General features: G+C 37.6%; 2 protein-coding genes across 2 annotated transcripts; one reads left to right on the top strand and one right to left on the bottom strand.

Annotated features, from left to right (window-relative positions):
• Positions 1–24: 24 nt before the first annotated feature.
• dpcd (deleted in primary ciliary dyskinesia homolog (mouse)) lies at positions 25–3,088 on the top strand. Its single transcript, XM_048197149.1, has 6 exons — positions 25–181; positions 439–519; positions 607–722; positions 827–960; positions 2,303–2,405; positions 2,739–3,088. Exons 1-6 carry the CDS (start codon positions 118–120, stop codon positions 2,841–2,843), a joined length of 603 nt encoding a protein of 200 aa, XP_048053106.1. The 5' UTR covers positions 25–117; the 3' UTR covers positions 2,844–3,088.
• Positions 3,089–12,900: 9,812 nt separating this feature from the next.
• On the bottom strand, positions 12,901–17,539 carry fgf8b (fibroblast growth factor 8b). The gene is made up of 5 exons (XM_048197146.1): positions 16,884–17,539; positions 16,757–16,793; positions 15,190–15,376; positions 14,070–14,176; positions 12,901–13,692 (listed from the first exon to the last, which is right to left on the bottom strand). Exons 1-5 carry the CDS (start codon positions 16,913–16,915, stop codon positions 13,417–13,419), a joined length of 639 nt encoding a protein of 212 aa, XP_048053103.1. The 5' UTR covers positions 16,916–17,539; the 3' UTR covers positions 12,901–13,416.

The raw sequence follows: 17,539 nt of genomic DNA, 5'->3' as shown, positions 1-17,539 counted from the left end.
TATTGTATATACATTTTGTAAATGCATTAAAGATACGACATATCTTGTTTGAGAAATAGTGGTTGCCCTGGCAACCTCAGGCGTGGGAATGTTTGAGGAAATGAAAGCTCGAGAATCATGGCTGTGCAACACTGGGCAGATGCGCTGAGGAAAGCCAAGAAAACTGCTTTAATATCTGATGGTGCGCATATATCTTCTGTAATATTATTAGATTAGCTATTTTGTATATGTGTTTATGCTGGCAGTATTGCTAATAGTCTTGCTAATACGTGTTTTAAGTCGAATACATTTGCTACTGGCTAATATAGCATCGAAACCTAGACAAAATATCATAAAAATACCAGTTAAAAGAATTGCTTATTTATTTTAAAGCGTGAATATTGTTCGATGTAAAATGAGTATGAATTGAGAGATGTCTTCATATGCCTTTCTCATTAGGGAAAAGGAAAGTTCATTATCTGTTTGAGGATGGCAATGAGATGACTGAGGAGTACGACCTGAAAACAGATGAACTTGTCTGTAAGTGATTTGTTTTTTCAGGTTTTGTTTTATTGAATCCCATACTAATCCAGATTTGTATTTTGTAATCATTCCATCTTTCTTTAGTGCGAAAGTGGCGACATAAAACCACCTTTGGAGGGCAGGGGCAGTGGACATGGGAAGTTGGTGAAAAAACCCCAAATGGCATTACCTCTGATTTAATAAAAGAGAACAGTTCAAATGTAAGCTTTAATTTCATTTTCTTGATGTTTTAATGACAATGTTTTAATAATGATGTGTGCTAGGCCACCTGTTTTTGTTATCTAAGTGTTTTTTATGCCCTCAGCCATTGTTCATGCGCAAGGACACAAAGACCAGTTTCCAATGGAGGATCCGTAATATTTCATATCCTATAGAAGTCTACAGTGTTTCAGCAGAGCCGATGGAAAGATCTTGTGTCATTCGAACCTCAAACAAAAAGTGAGTTCTTTAAAACTGATGCAAGTAGGAGGGTTTAGATTGTTAGTGATTTAGTATTTATTTGACTGTATTATAATTTGTGTTCATATTGTCTGGCTTGAATTGGACAAAGTGCCACATTTTGTTTTAAAGTGGGAATGCTATAAAATGTTTGTTGTTGTTAATCATGTTCATTTATGCATTCATATTCAAATTACAGAAGTACAATAATCATATTAAATCAAATTTGTCTAAAGGCAACTTCTGCTTATAAATTTGGGATTACCTAGTGAAAAGCATGTTATTTTCGTATTATTGATGTACTATTATAGTTCTTACTAATATATTTTAAATCTTTTTGTTTTCTTTTTAATGTTTTTTTTATGTAAGTTTTCGTTATTTATAAAAATGTGATGTTGCCTTGGCAAGTAGCTGAAATATGTTTTTATAGTTTCTTTTGTTTAAGTTAAAGTTTGTTGCATTTCAAGTTTTGAAATGTTTTTATGGTTGTTTAGTTTCAGTTTTAACTAAAATAAACCTGGTGAAAAGTGTGTTATTGAACATATTGTATAGTTGCAAAAGAGTGCAGCAGTGCCTGCTCACTTTTTCAGCGGAGTTGGTACTGGAAGGGTTTTTTTCTATTCATTTTTCCCATAGGGATTTTAAAATAGTCTTTGTTAAAGCGTTGCAAGCATGAACCAAGCCAACCAACTACGTGGTGAATCGTAATCCTACAAACTTTGATTTGAAGCAAAAAGTATTTGAAAATCAGACAAAAATAGTTCAAAACGACTGTATACTTATTGGCTTTACTGAAGGAAAGAACAATATATAAGTATATACTATATATATAATTTCCCTCATATAATATTATATATAGTTTATTACAAACTATGCTTATATATTGAAATATTTTGAGAGTCTAGGGAGACCAACTCGATTACATTATTCGCAGTGCTTGATGGGAGTGGGTGGGACTAAAGAGATCTTTTGGAGCAATTTGCTTGTTTCGACTTCTATGATAGGTGAAATTTTCTGTACTGCGTCATGGTTAATATAGTTTTTCACCATGAATTCTGCTGTTAAAATAACATAAAATAATGTGACTGACGCCTTAAACAGAAGCAAATACTATCAATTAACAACCTTGTAGCTCACAGTAAGGCTGTCTTTAAAGGTTTCTAAGTTATTGTTAAAAAAACTATTTCCCCATGGAGAAAATGAATGGAGTTTTTGCTTCTGAAACCCGACGATTGCACTCTTATAGCCCTACAGTAACCCTATAGGTGGCACTGTTGATCTATATGGAAGATGGATGGCCGGCCATGAGAAACATTCTCTTGTTCATCTCCTCATTTCCCAGGTACTATAAGAAGTTCAGTATTCCAGATCTCGACCGTTGCCAGCTGCCTTTGGAGAGCGCAGCCTTGAGTTTTACCCACGCCAACAACACTTTAATCATCAGCGTGAGTGAACTCTCATCGCTTGTCTCACTTAATCACTTTTTCTAAGCTCTTTCTGTATTGTAAGGTATGTGTTCAGTTTTTTCCGCATCACGTAGAGGAACTTTCCCTTTTGCGTGGATCTGGGACCAGGTTGCCAAAACCCTAATCCCCACTAAGAGAGCACACAATTCTGGTCTCAGATCATCAAAGGGCAACTATGCCGTCACTTTTTATTGGTTCACCTAAGTAGAGAAGGTTGAATTGAACTGCTCTCACCTCTGTTGACCTCTCAAGAGCTCAGCTATTCCATCCAGCAATGGATTTTATATGGAGTTTCTCTCGCTTTTGTTGTAGTACAAGAAGCCCAAAGAGATTTTAACACTGGAACAGGAGCTGCTTGGGGAACTGAAGAAACTGAAGGGGACAAGTGAAGGAGATATTGACTGTAAAACTCAGTGAACTGCTGTGGATCCAGAGCCTTTGCATTATTGTATTTGTCTGTCAGCGGTTCCGCACGTTCACTTCAGCTCTGTGTCTTACCTTGGCATGTTTCTGTCAGCCTTGTGCATCCAAGCAACTCATTTTCAATGTGTTATTATTTTTTCTATGTAAAATTTCAAATGTTCTGACTGATGTTCCTACAATTGTTCTTTGTTAAATAATGCTAATTCACTGACTGAAATAAAATAAAATTATTATAAGGAGTTTGTTTTATTCCAGCTATTTCCACATTATAGCTTAAAAAATATTAGACAGCAATTTGTTGTGATATAAATCATCACTTAGTGGACACTGTTTGTGCATTTAGGCAAGGTAAGTTTGTTTAAATATTACATTTAATAAACAATAGTAATTCAAATTCGGCTTTACATAAAAGAGTTAAAACAATCATAAAATAATTATAGCAGATGCATAAGAATTAAATTAAATTACATTTAATTTAAACTTATGTAATGTTTTTGATGTTCATGGTCAAATATGACCGGTCATTTAAAAATTGCTTTTAAATATCTGGTTATGCTATATTATCATTCAATCTTTTTATCAACTTGTTTTCTTTCAATTTAGACAAGTTTCATATTTATTTTTGGAACTGTTTGATTGTAGGCCTCATTGACCTGAGCTTATGCACCTCAGTTTTTGATTGAAAAAATCATTACGTGTGCACAATTTTGTAAATATTCAACAAAATATGGAAAAAATGCACTGTTTTTCACACTAGTGTGCTTTTAATTTTAAACCAGGAAGTTTGTTTTGAAATGCTTTTACAAAATGGAACAAAGTCACTTGTGGTAAATGCAAAGCTAAACAGATGTGTTTACTTGAAGCAAATTCATAAACTTACAAATTATGCATCTAGCATTTGTCCAGTTGCATTATTATTTGAAATTCATCATCATATTTCTATTACATCTATTACATGAAGGTGATTGAACTTCAGCTTCCATGTATTCTCATTACTGCCATCTCCACTCGTCAGTTTCCATGATGTGCATCGTGGGAAAATTAAACATTTCATTTATCTTGGCTCCTTTATTTTATCTGTATTCCTCTCGTGTTCATGGATGATGTTTGGCATGCACTACAGTGCTGTTGTTTGTGTTTATACTGTAAATAGAATACTACAAACACAAACTCTTTGTTGGTTTAAGGGAAAGACAACAATACCATGTGAATATATTTTTTTTGACTCTGATGACTCTTTGCTTTTAGTTCCCAGTCCACAGCTTTTGTGCCAAACCAAGAGACTGTATGCATAAAACAGGCACTAACCCACAAGTCATTTTCACTATTGTGTATAATGGCCTCCGAGGAGGATGTTTTCTACACTGGAATTCACCAGCCAGCATTAGCAGCTGACACTGCAGTCTCTTTTTTGGGGTTTTAACATGGAAACAATGTAATATTTTACAATGACGAAAGAGGAGGTTTAAAGGATTAGTTCACTTTGAAATTAAAATTACCCCAAGCTTTATTCACCCTCAAGCCATCCTAGGTGTATATGGTTTTCTTCTTTCTGATGAACACAATCAAAGTTATATTAATACATTTTCTGATGCATCCAAGCTTAATAATGGCAGTGAATTTTTTATTCACAATAGAACATAGATAACATAACAAATGTTTAAATGGAGAAATTTTACACTTTTATCCACTAAATGAGCTCATTTCAAATTTGATGCCTGCTACAGCTCTCAAAAAAGTTGGCACGGGGCAACAAATGGCTGAAAAAGCAAGAAATTTTGAAAAGATTCAGCTGGGAGAACATCTAGCAAATAAATAAAGTTGATTGATATTAAATATTATATTATATTATAAATATTAAATCTTCGTCCTCAGTTAGGAACCTGGGTGTGCTCTTTGATACCAATCTTTCATTTGAAAGTCATGTTTCTAGTATCTGTAAAACCGCCTTCTTCCATCTAAAAAATATATCTAAATTACGACATATGCTCTCAATGACAAATGCGGAACAGTTGGTTCATGCATTCATGACCTCAAGACTAGATTACTGTAACGCTCTACTGGGTGGGTGTTCTGCTCGGCTTTTAAACAGACTACAGTTGGTCCAAAATGCGGCAGCTAGAGTTCTTACTAGAACCAGAAAGTATGACCATATTAGCCCAGTTCTGTCAACATTACATTGGCTCCCTATTAAACATCGTATAGACTTTAAAATCTTGCTACTTACTTATAAAGCTCTAAATGGTTTAGCTCCCCAATATCTAAGCGAGCTCTTGGTGCATTATAGTCCTTCACGTCTATTGCAATCTCAGAATTCAGGCCAGTTGATAATACCCAGAATATCAAAATCAACTGAAGGTGGCAGATCCTTTTCCTATTTAGCACCTAAACTCTGGAACAATCTTCCTAGCATTGTTCGGGAAGCAGACACACTCTGTCAGTTTAAATCTAGACTAAAAACACATCTCTTTGCTCTTGCATACACATAACACATTATCAATACATTAACATTTTTCAAATCCGTTAAAGGATTGTTACGCTGCAATAATTAGGTCGGCCGGAACCGAGAACATTTCCTATAACACTAGATATACATGTACATCAGAATAAGAATGGCATCTACGCTAATATCAGTCTCTCTGCTTATCCTGAGGTTTGCCGGGTGCTGGATCCAGGCCGTATCCAGATCAGATGGAGAACCTGTGTCTGGACCTGACTACAACGTAGCCCAGGAGACAATGGGCCTACAGATCCAGTTCTGGCTGCATCTATAATTCAGATTTTTAAATCTCCGTATCCGCTTACATATATTTATATATAATCTATTTTTAATCTCTATAATAAAAATGTATAATTCAGATTTTGATCTCCATATCCATTTACATATATTATATATATCTTCCAATGGGTTTTTTCCCTCCTAGGACTTTTTTCCCAGTGCTAGCACACTGGGTTTTTCTCCTAGGGGGTTTTTTCCACCCCTGGGAGTCAGCCGACATTGGCTTAATGTAGCACCATCTTGTATATGTTACATATTACCACGCTTGCTTGTACAGCTTATTTTTAACCATTTCTCTTTTTTCTGTGCTCCTAATATGTAAAGCTGCTTTGAAACAATTACAAATTGTGGAAAGCGCTATATAAATAAATTTGACTTGACTTGACTTGACTTGATATCAGGTCTTTAACATGATTAGCTATAAAAGGAATGTCTTAGGGAGGCAGAGTCTCTCAGAAGTAAAGAGGGGCAGAGCTGTGAAAGAGTGCATAAAAAGATTATGGAATACTTTAAAAACAATGTTCCTCAACGTCAAATTGCAAAGGACAAGGCCGAAGACCTTTATTGGCTGCCCATGGTCTTCGGGCCCTCAGACAACACTGCATCACTCATCAGCATGATTGTGTCAATGACATTACTAAATAATGGGTCCAAGAATACTTCCAGAAACCATTGTCGGTAAACACAATCCGCCGTTCCATCTGCAGATGCCAACTAAATCTCTATCATGCAAAAAGGAAGCCATATGTGAACATGGTCCAGAAGCGCCGTCATGTCCTATGGGCCAAGGCTCATTTAAAATGGAATGTTTCAAAATGGAAAAGTGTTCTATGGTCAGACAAGCCCGGTGTTCTCAGGGCTAAAGAGGAGGGAGACCTTCCAGCATTCAGCATTCAGTTCAAAAGCCAGCATCTCTGATGGTATCGGGGTGCATATGTGCATACGGTATGGGCAGCTTGCATGTTTTGGAAGGCACTGTGAATGCTGAAAGGTATATAAAGGTTTTAGAGCAACATATGCTCCCCTCCAGACGATTTCTACTTCAGGGAAGGCCTTGTGTATTTCAGCAGGACAATGCAAAACCACATACTGCAGCTATTACAACAGCATGGCTTCGTCGTAGAAGAGTCCGGGTGCTGAATTGGCCTGCCTGCAGTCCAGATCTTTCACCTATAGAGAAAAATATGTCAAAGACAACCACAAACTCTTCAGCAGCTGGAAACCTATATCAGGCAAGAATGGGACCAAATTCCAACACCAAAACTCAAGAAACTCATAACTTTGATGCCCAGACGTCTTCAAACTGTTTTGAAAAGAAGAGGAGATGCTACACCATGGTAAACATGCCCCCGTCCCAACTATTTTGAGACCTGTAGCAGGAATCAGATTTTAAATGAGCTCATTTTGTGCATAAAATTGTAAAATTTCTCAGTTTAAACATTTGTTATGTTATCTATGTTCTATTGAGAATAAAATAGTGGCTTATGTGATTTGAAAGTCTTTTAGTTTTCATTTTATTCAAATAAAAAAAATGTCCCAACATATCCGGAATTCGGGTTGTAGTTACGGAAAAAAACTGGACATCATGCACTAAACGACTGAGGATCACACTCTACCAGAATGTTACGTCCTTCTGAACACAACAAGCTCGTACAGAAACATAAACGTGATCTATATGTGATCTAAAGCATGTTTGAAATCTTCCAGACTGGATGGAATCACAGTCTAAAGCTAAAAAATCAGAGTCTAAGCCCATCACACACTATGCAATTTTCTGCAAAATCTCTGACTGCCCAAAATTTGCAGACTGGCTCTGACTTTTGGCAACTAGCATCAACTCCAAAAATCCGGGCAAAAGTTGTGTAGTTAAATCCAGTCACATTTAGCCACTTGTTAGTAACCTTTTTCAAGACATGTAAAAGCTTAAAAAACTTTACTGATGTATTTCACATCATAGAATAAAATGTGAAAATCACAGAGAGGCACGAAATCACTCTCCAGGACATTCTCATTCTGTAAAATACCTTGAGCTTATTTCAGGCATTTAACTAAAAACCATTTCAAAACAAATATTGGACAATGGAACCAGAAATTCAAAAATGCTAATTGATTGCTTTACATCTCAGTCAAGCTTCTATAAGTATGCCTTTCTTTACAAGAATATCCAGTCAAAGCATGCAAATGTTGACCACCACCCAATTTTAAAGAAAAAAAAAAAGCTGCATTGCTAAAGTATCAGTAATCAATAAATCACTCCAAAATGCTAACGGCATTAGCAACAGATCGCTCCTGTAGGACCCATTCTATCCACTTTGACTTACAGATAACAGTCAACAACTTTCAAAAGTCCAGTCCACTGGTCACCAGTCTGTTAGAAAAGCCGGTACCTCTAAGAAAACAGGACTGGAGGAACTATAAGAATCTCTCTCGGTAGCAGTTAACCCATAGACATCTGATTCTTTCCATGTAATACATTTCTAAATAATTTTTCACAGACCTCAGGCCAACAATGTCCCCCGGACATTAGGTATTGGTTGAATCTGGAATCTCATATTGCTGTGAACTGGAGCGTACCATCTTTGGGCAGTGCGAGAAGGGGTGAAGACAGCGCCAGGACTCTTGCTCTGCTCCTAGAAGGTTTCAATGATGTGTGCAGATGTTTGGCTCACAGCACTGCTTGTCAACACACGAGTGTAATGATGCACAATGGTTTCCGTCTCTCTGTGGTCAATATGAGGCTGTTACCGTGAGAGGTTAGCACAATGCAAAAGCTGCAGATTCTGGTGAATGGTCAGTATGTTTTTAATCATTTTGACAACTCATATCAATGGCATGTCCCCACAGTTGCTACCATCACCAGAGCCAGAAGAGTGATGCCAGAAATTAGGCTGCACAAGGTGTGTAATGAGACGTTGAATAAATCAAGCAGGTCACAGTTTACTGCTTTAAAAACCTTGAATCTTCACGTGTTACTTTACAGTGAATGCTTATACAATATTCTTTAATAAAAACACTGACCTTGATCAGTATGTATGGCAAAATGATGCACAGATACATGCTAAACCTAGACTTATAGGCTAAATCAGTATGACAAAGAAATGGAAAAAACGAAGTGATGCATTTGTGTAAGTTATGTAGTAAAATATTTAGCTTCCACCAGACCGCCTTCTGTTTCAACTTACGAGAAAAGCGTAACTGACGTTGCGTCAGTTAAGCTTTTTTCATAAGTTGAATACAGAAGGCATAGGAAGTAGCATAAGCGTTTTGAACTGCCTGAGGCGTTACACTTTTTTCGTAAGTTGAATACAGAAGGCAGAAGCTAGTTATTTTACAACACGAATTCCGGAAATGTTGGGACGTTTTTTAAATTTGAATAAAATGAAAACTAAAAGACTTTCAAATCACATGAGCCAATATTTTATTCTCAATAGAACATAGATAACATAACAAATGTTTAAACTGAGAAATTTTACAATTTTATGCACAAAATGAGCTCATTTCAAATCTGATTCCTGCTACAGGTCTCAAAATAGTTGGGACGGGGGCATGTTTACCATAGTGTAGCATCTCCTCTTCTTTTCAAAACAGTTTGAAGACGTCTGGGAATCGAGGTTATGAGTTTCTTGAGTTTTGGTGTTGGAATTTGGTCCCATTCTTGCCTGATATAGGTTTCCAGCTGCTGAAGAGTTTGTGGTTGTCTTTAACTTTTTTTTTTTTTTATGTAGGTAAAAGAACTGGACTGCAGACAGGCCAATTCAGCACCCGGACTCTTCTACGACGAAGCCATGCTGTTGTAATAGCTGCAGTATGTGGTTTTGCATTGTCCTGCTGAAAGGCTTTCCCTGAAGTAGAAATCATCTGGAGGGGAGCATATGTTGCTCTAAAACCTTTATATACCTTTCAGAATTCATAGTGTCTTCCAAAACATGCAAGCTGCCCATACCGTATTCACATATGCACACCGATACCATCAGAGATGCTGGCTTTTGAACTGAATGCTGATGACACGCTGGAAGGTCTCCCGCCTCTTTAGCCTGGAGGACACGGCATCCGTGATTTCCACCAAGAATGTCAAATTTGGACTCGTCTGACCATAGAACACTTTTCCACAGTCCATTTTAAATGAGCCTTGGCCCACAGGACACAACAGCGCGTCTGGACCATGTTCACATATGGCTTTTGCATGATAGAGCTTTAATTGGCATCTGCAGATGGCATGGCGGATTGTGTTTACCGACAGTGGTTTCTGGAAGTATTCCTGGGCCCATTATTTAGTGTCAATGTCATTGACACAATCATTCCAATAAGTGATGCAGTGTTGTCTGAGGCCCGAAGACCACGGGCATCCAATAAAGGTCTTTTGCCTTGTCCCTTACGCACAGAGATTTCTCCAGTTTCTCTGAATCTTTTGATGATATTATCCACTGTAGATGATGAAATTTGAAAAGAGTTTGCAATTTGACATTGAGGAACATTGCTTTTAAAGTATTCCACAATATTTTTACACACTCTTTCACAGCTCTGTCCATCTTTACTTCTGAGAGACTCTGCCTCTCTAAGACATCCCTTTGTTAGCTAATCATGTTAAAGACCTGATATCAATTAACTTAATTAGTTGCTAGATGTTCTCCCAGCTGAATCTTTTCAAAATTTCTTGCTTTTTCAGCCATTTGTTGCCCCGTGCCAACTTTTTTGAGAGCTGTAGCAGGCATCAAATTTGAAATGAGCTCATTTAGTGGATAAAAGTGTAAAATCTATGTTCCATTGTGAATAAAATATTGGCTCATGTGATTTGAAAGTCTTTTAGTTTTCATTTTATTCAAATTTAAAAAACGTCCCAACAATTCGGGTTGTATTTACAAGATGGAAAGTGTATGATGCTTATTGTTTTATAATCTTTTCAAAGTCGTGGAATGTACCCCAGTCTTTAGTGAACAGACTGCAGCATGATGCCTGACGCCAAGACAACAATTTATCAGGCATAAAAGATCAATTTGGATTATCTAAATACAAACATTGATTGTTTTATATGTATAATACCTGCATCAAATTTGTAGCAATGGTCTGGTTTATATTTTTTAAAACATTGATATTGCACGATAATTCTAACTTAGGAAATTTGTGGTCAATAAGTAGACACAATAACATTTCCCCTTTAAAATACCAAAATGAAGTCTAATTGTTTTAATGATGCAGGCATAGTGTTAGCCAGGCGGTCTTTCGACGCGAACAGAACAAAGCACCAATTTAAATAGTTTTAGTAGGTCAATAAAATGCTTTTCTACCAAAACATGGCTCTGCACATGGAAGCAGTCCAAGGGCCAACTGACAAATCAGAAGTCCTGGGAAAAAGGCGACAGGGCGAAGAGCTCAGCGCTGTGATTTTTGTTCACTGTCTCTTCTTCCCTTTCTCCCTCCCCATCCTGAGGCCTCAATGGTCATGCTCAACTGCCTCAACAGAGAGACACTCTTTTTTGGCCCTTTTCATTCGTCTGTGCCCCTCTTTGCCTCTTCCCAGCCATTTGCCCTCTTTCAGCCCCTCTCGCCCACATCTCAACCCATAACACCCCCGAACATTTTCTCTCCCCCCGAGTCGCTCTTGGTTTCTCTCTCTCGCCCGCCCTCACCCCCTCTGTGTGACTGGGCTTCCTTTTTTGATAGCTGACCCCTCCTTGTGTTATTATTCAGGTCCACCATTGTATAACATGTTTCTTTTCTACGGCGCCTACAAAGGGAGCATTTGATCAGAGGGTTACGGTGCGCGGGTCGCAGAAATGCAACTACACGGTGGTAACCTTTGTTTGGGACAGCAATGGTGGGTTGACCTCATCTCTTCTAAAGCAAAAGGCCCAAGCTATTCAAAGGCCCAGTCTCACTTGCTGAGCACATTCAATCGAGACCGGCCTGTCACAGATATTGCTTCACAGTTATCTGAGGCTCAGGCCTCTTTTTCTGGGAGTTCGACTGCTGGGCCAAAAACATAACAACAGCTATACGGTCCTGGAGGTATACCTCCTGAATAGACCCGAGCATGCCCTTGAGGTTTCTCTCAGGCTGCTGTTGTTGTCAACTGAATAAGCCTGACTCTGAAAGAAACTGGCTCCCAATTTGGCCGACTTGTGTTCCTGGAGGCCTTCAACTTTAACCCACACTTGTCGTGTTCGTGTTCTTGATGCGCCCACACACATACAGTGTGATCTATGAGAGAGCAAGAATTCAACCTGTCAGCTAATGATCGCTGACTCCTTCAAAGCAAATTCAGCGTAGAAGCGCATCTCAAAGGAGTCGAATCAATCACGGTCCGAATTTACAGTTCCCACAAAAGACGTTTAGGGAGTCAATGAATCACACACACCCTATAACCTTGTTAAATCAATACTTTTACATGAATTTAATACACGCTCTAAAATAAATATTTCCATTTTTTTAAGTATCTTACAATCTTCCAATAAAAATATATAGTCATGTACAAACAATAAAGACGTTTTTTTGATAATATCACTACACGTCATGAAACCTGTGTGTATCTGCATACGTTTGGGATTATCAGTAGGTAGCTGCCATGTTCACTGTGAGAAAAAAAAGGGCAAAAATTTTACCTTTAGGGGTTCAGCAGCTTGCCCTTAAAGGGTTCACCCAAAAATGAAAATGCTGTCATTAATTACTCGCCCTCATGTCGTTCCACACCCGCAAATTAAGATATTTTTGATAAAATCTGATGGCTCAGTAAGGCCTCCATTGCCAGCAAGATAATCAGATGTCCAGAAAGTCATTAAAGACATTCTTAAAACAGTTCAAAACACTGCTTAATGAAGGTTCGAAGCTTTACGAATTTTTTGTTTCAAATCAGTGGTTCAGAGCGTGTATCAAACTGACAGAGTCACGTGATTTCAGTAAACAAGGTTTCCTTACATCATAAGTGTTTCGAAATTTCAATGGTTCACCACTGGGGGGCGTGACTTTGGCAGTTTGATACGCGCTCTGAACCACTGATTCGAAACAAAAGATTCGTAAAGCTCCGAAACTTCATGAAACAGTGTTTTGAAATCGCCCATCACTAGATGTTTCTGAATAAAGTCGTCGTTTTTTTGCTGTACAAAAAGTATTCTCGTCACTTCATAACATTAAGGTTGAACCACTGTAGTCACATGAACTGTTTTAAATACGTCTTTATTACCTTTCTGGACATCTGAAAGTGTTAATTATCTTGCTGGCAATGCAGGCCTCACTGAGCCATCAGATTTTGTCAAAAATATCTTAATTTGTGTTCTGAATATGAACGAAGTTCTTACGGGTGTAGAACGACATGGGGGCGAGTAATTAATGACAGAATTTCATTTTTGGGTGAACTAACCCTTTAACATGTAAGCTTATCTTAGAGTACTAATATGTACCCTTTTAGGGGTAAATAAGGTACAAAGTTGTCCCTTTAAGGGTACTGCCCCAGTGACAAGCTGTTGTACCCATAAAGGTACAATTTTTGCAAATTTTTCTGAGAGTGTTTTTGTATCATGTGTTCTGCTGTCTTGTTTCATTCCCAGAAATGCATTGCTCATTATTACAAGGCTTACGGTGTCCTCTGTTCACTCAACAGTTCAGTCATTGTCCCAGAACAAACTGTTCGTAGTACAGTCGTTCATCTGTACAGGCTCCTTTTTTTCTTTTTTCTTTTTTTCTTTTTTTTACACAGCAACAGTTCGCCATGATGTCCAGAACTATGGATGCACATACATTAGATAAACTCAAATTAAAATAGAGCTCCGGTATAAGATATGATACTGCCCTTTCTCAATTCACGCTTGTGCGTTGATGATGCTTAGTCCTCTTGTTGAGGGGATATGGGATTAAATCAAAAGGCTTCTTTTCTGTTAACAGGTGTCCTCGAGGAAGACGTTTCATGAAATGGGCCTCTCGCTGGTGCTGCCGGGTCTGCGTGGCTTTCCTGGGTCGGCCCTTGCGTGTAAAGGCCATGTACCAGCCTTTGTACTTAGCGTTCTGCAAAGCTGTGTAGTTATTTTCCAGAACAATCTCGGTGAATATGCAGTCCCTGCCACGGCCCTTCCTCTGGCAACAAAAAGAGACAGACAGCGGAGGACTGAAATGACAAACTCAGAAATCTGCTATTCAAGCCTGAGAGATTTATGAGGTTCAGTTTTGTTCACAGGGCATGATGGGTTTACCTGTGATACGATTAGTGTCGTTCGAGCCAATTTAGTTGTCTATATTTTATTAAAATCATAGAAGTATGATTTCATTGCATTTGGCAGACCCCTTTTATCCAAAGTGACATATTTTATTAGGTCTTGCTTTTCTTGGGAATCGAACTCATGACCTTGGCATTAATAGCGCCATGCTCTACTGTTAGAGTTAAGGGAAGGTAGCTTGTAGATATATCATTACAAAATAATTACACATAAACACACTTAATTATTTAAACTCACCCGTCCAATAAGCTTGCCTCTCTTGTTCATGCAAATGTAGTATCCTGTTTTTGCTCCTCTGATTCGAACCCGGCTTCCAAACGTGTCGGTTTCCACAATAAGTTTAGCTGGAAATGTTACAAAGTTTGTTACTTTTACACTTCCTTTCAGGTGATATATACAATGAGTGATGCTTCTGATTGTGTATTGGAGAGTTTATGATTTGCATTGTTGAGTTGGAATATAGTGTGAAGAAATGCTAATATTGAGTCTATATGTGTGAATGCATGCGTGTTAGGCCAAAACTACAAAGAGTAAAAGTAAGAGTAACAAAGAAGGGTATAAACCGGTGACGCTGACCTCACCTCTCTTCATAAACTGACTCATACGTTGAGTTGTAAAGCTATGAAAATTCCTCGTAAAATGACCCTCCAAAAAAGTGGGCAAAGTGGATGGACTGCACGAGTGGAAAGATGGCTAGACGCACAGAAATACTTTGGTGACAGGAATTCATTCCCAGCGGATGGGATTCTAACCACTGTTTTGTTTGGAGAAGAAGTGCCGCAGTTCACTTAAAACAGGTGCCTTACTATATAGCTTTAAAATTACATCGAGTTCAAGTAAAAACAAGATTGACTTTTTTATTGCCTTTTTGCAGTATCAGGGCATACTGTGAATTATACGTCAACTGCCCATTTAGCAGAGAAAAAAATACACTTGTAATTTTGGAGCAAATAACTCTCGACAAGTGATTGAAACTTTAGATCATGCTTCACACATAATACAGGAACATTTGCAATAAACATTTGTTTTGGAAGACATGAAAGATGAAAAATAATGATGTTAGAATAGGTTAGAAAATGACATGTAATTTCTATAACTTTTATTATATGGAGAACTATTCAGGAAATGTTAAGACTGCAGAGGTAAGATGAGTACTGATGTGTTTTCCAGAAACGAAACGGGTTTCTCTTGAGATTCCCAAACTCAACAATATAGAATCCATTTCAAACTATGCAGGTTACTTTTTGGCAATGACATTTACAGGATATTCTTTACATTTTATATTTGACTGTTCTGTCCTATTGTTTAAAGCTGACAAAGTAAAATAATGCATAAAAGTGCAAATATTGTGACTTGCCATGAATATCTCCATCCTCGCCATTGGCATTGACTCTCTTATTGCCCAGGACTTGTACATGTTTACCGCTGGTCCGGCTATAGAGCTGATAAGTCCTTGTTAATCTCCGACTCATCCTGTCCGATAGACGACTCTGCTCCGTTACATGGTGCTTAAAATTAGGTACAGAGATGGACTGCATCGTCATCTATAAAAATGTGACAGAACAACATGAAGATTCATGGTGTATAAACAGAAGAACTGTATTATGATTATTCAATGTGAATATCAGAACAATGATATAAACATTGTGGACTGCACTCTTAAGGACAATAAATGTGAAATTGCTTCTCAGATTCAAATAATGATTTTGAAGGATTCCATATGTGCCTGCTGTAATGAAGTGGAGAACACAAGATGGTTGGCATTCTCAGGGCAAGTGCGCTGTCCTCACTCTAGATGACATGCCAATGAGGGTTCGTTTCTACCAACACTGATCTTTCACCCCTGTCTCTCGGGCCCTTTCCCATAATGATTTTCTTTTGTAAGTCAGCCATGCGCCTTGCCCACATGTTAGAGCCATTACCTTTAAAGTTAGGGGTTTACGCCTTTTCAAGATGTTTGACAATTTGCCAATGACTCTATTAATAATGAGTTGTTTGCACAGTTATAACACATTTACTATACACATATAACATCACAGGATTAATGTGCCTGAAATATTTATCGTCTTCAGTGTGTCGTAATGATGATTTACTGGAAAATATTTGTAAGGGAGATGGAGTAGTGTTGTAACATTGTTTCAATGTCTGTGACTCAGTGTTTTGTTTTGCATTATGTGACTCAAACTTTGTTATATTATTCCCATTTACCTACAAATGAAAGAAATGTATAAATCTATGAATTATTTCTAAGCTCTGAAAATTAATGACAGACACAAAAAGTGTTGCTGTTGCAATAATAATAAGTGCTGTGACATTAATTGAAAATGTTTTAAAGGTTTACATTTTGTGCATGAATTTATTGTGCAAACATTCTTGTTCAAAATATGTATTTTTGCCCATGATTACCCCAACTTGTTTTGTTTTAAACCTTTTATTTGAACATATTAACCACAAAAGAAACATATAAATGAAAACAGCACATACAATTGGAAATAAATACTGAAATAAACTCTAAAAACTGAAGTGTGTTTGCTATTCTAACAGTTGTCACACCTGTACACTGTCCTATTTTGTTCAGTCTTTGTGGATCCAACAGAAAACGCTGTTGTGTTACAATCATCCCTGTGATATTTCTATTTTCTTTCTTCTTTTTTTTTACATGCAAGTTTATGTGGATGTTATATATCAAATTAAGCAAAACAGCATGCTGATTCGGAAACCAGTTCTATCTTTTAACATCCACCAACACCTAAAATTATTTTACAAAGACACTTATAACTTATACAGTCTACTAGGGAATGTGGCTCATGTAGCTCATTTCTAATTGGTTAAACCAATGTTACAATATTACACTTTCCCAACAGTGTATACCTATTAGTTTGAGATGCTTGTTTGCAAAAACTTACATAATGCAGAACACTTACCTGAGTGTAAAAACACAGAGTCATGAATTGAAGGAATCTGAAATACAAAAAGGGTTAATTGTGGATTATTATTGTGTTTTAAAATATAAAAATAACAGCTTAGCAATGAATGTCTATGTGTACTTACAGGTAACCTAACCTCGAAGATTTCAGCCTCATTGTGAGATTTCCAAACCCCGTCTGATTATTATCCGAAACAATAAGTTCTTCATTAATTCCTTATTGCGTGTATATTAATGTGTGAAGATGCTCGGTCCATCGGACTTTCAGCAAAAAAAAATGACAATAAATAAACTGAGTGACAGGACAAAATATAACCTACTGGTATCGACAGAATATGTGATTTATTCATCCACTGAGTCCATGTCAAATGAATCCGTCAAGCAATTTGTATTCCTGAAAGTTCAAGCACCTTACACTCGACTGTTCTCAGAAACATAATTCATGGTGGATGTCCAATTACACCGAAGATACGAAAAATAAAACATTCTTCATTGAAAACCATCGACAAGATCCGGCAGCGTGTGCGCGCCCATGTTGAGACTTTGTATTATTCCTCACGGTATCTCCAGTACTGATCTATAGCTAAATATCACGGGAAGAGACTGAAGTCACTTTCGGCTTGATAAACTGTGATGTTTCCCTGACGAGAGGCTGAAGCCTCACTGTGACGCCCTCCACTTTCAAACTCCCAATGTCAAACGCACTCTTCACGTGCAGTTTGACTCCCGTTACCTCCACTGAAGCGCCATCCCACTATTCAACATTTATCAACTCCTTCAC

The sequence above is a fragment of the Megalobrama amblycephala genome, linkage group LG7, assembly GCF_018812025.1.
Source record: "Megalobrama amblycephala isolate DHTTF-2021 linkage group LG7, ASM1881202v1, whole genome shotgun sequence".
Taxonomy (NCBI): domain Eukaryota; kingdom Metazoa; phylum Chordata; class Actinopteri; order Cypriniformes; family Xenocyprididae; genus Megalobrama; species Megalobrama amblycephala.
This window is presented reverse-complemented; position numbering and strand designations above follow the sequence as displayed.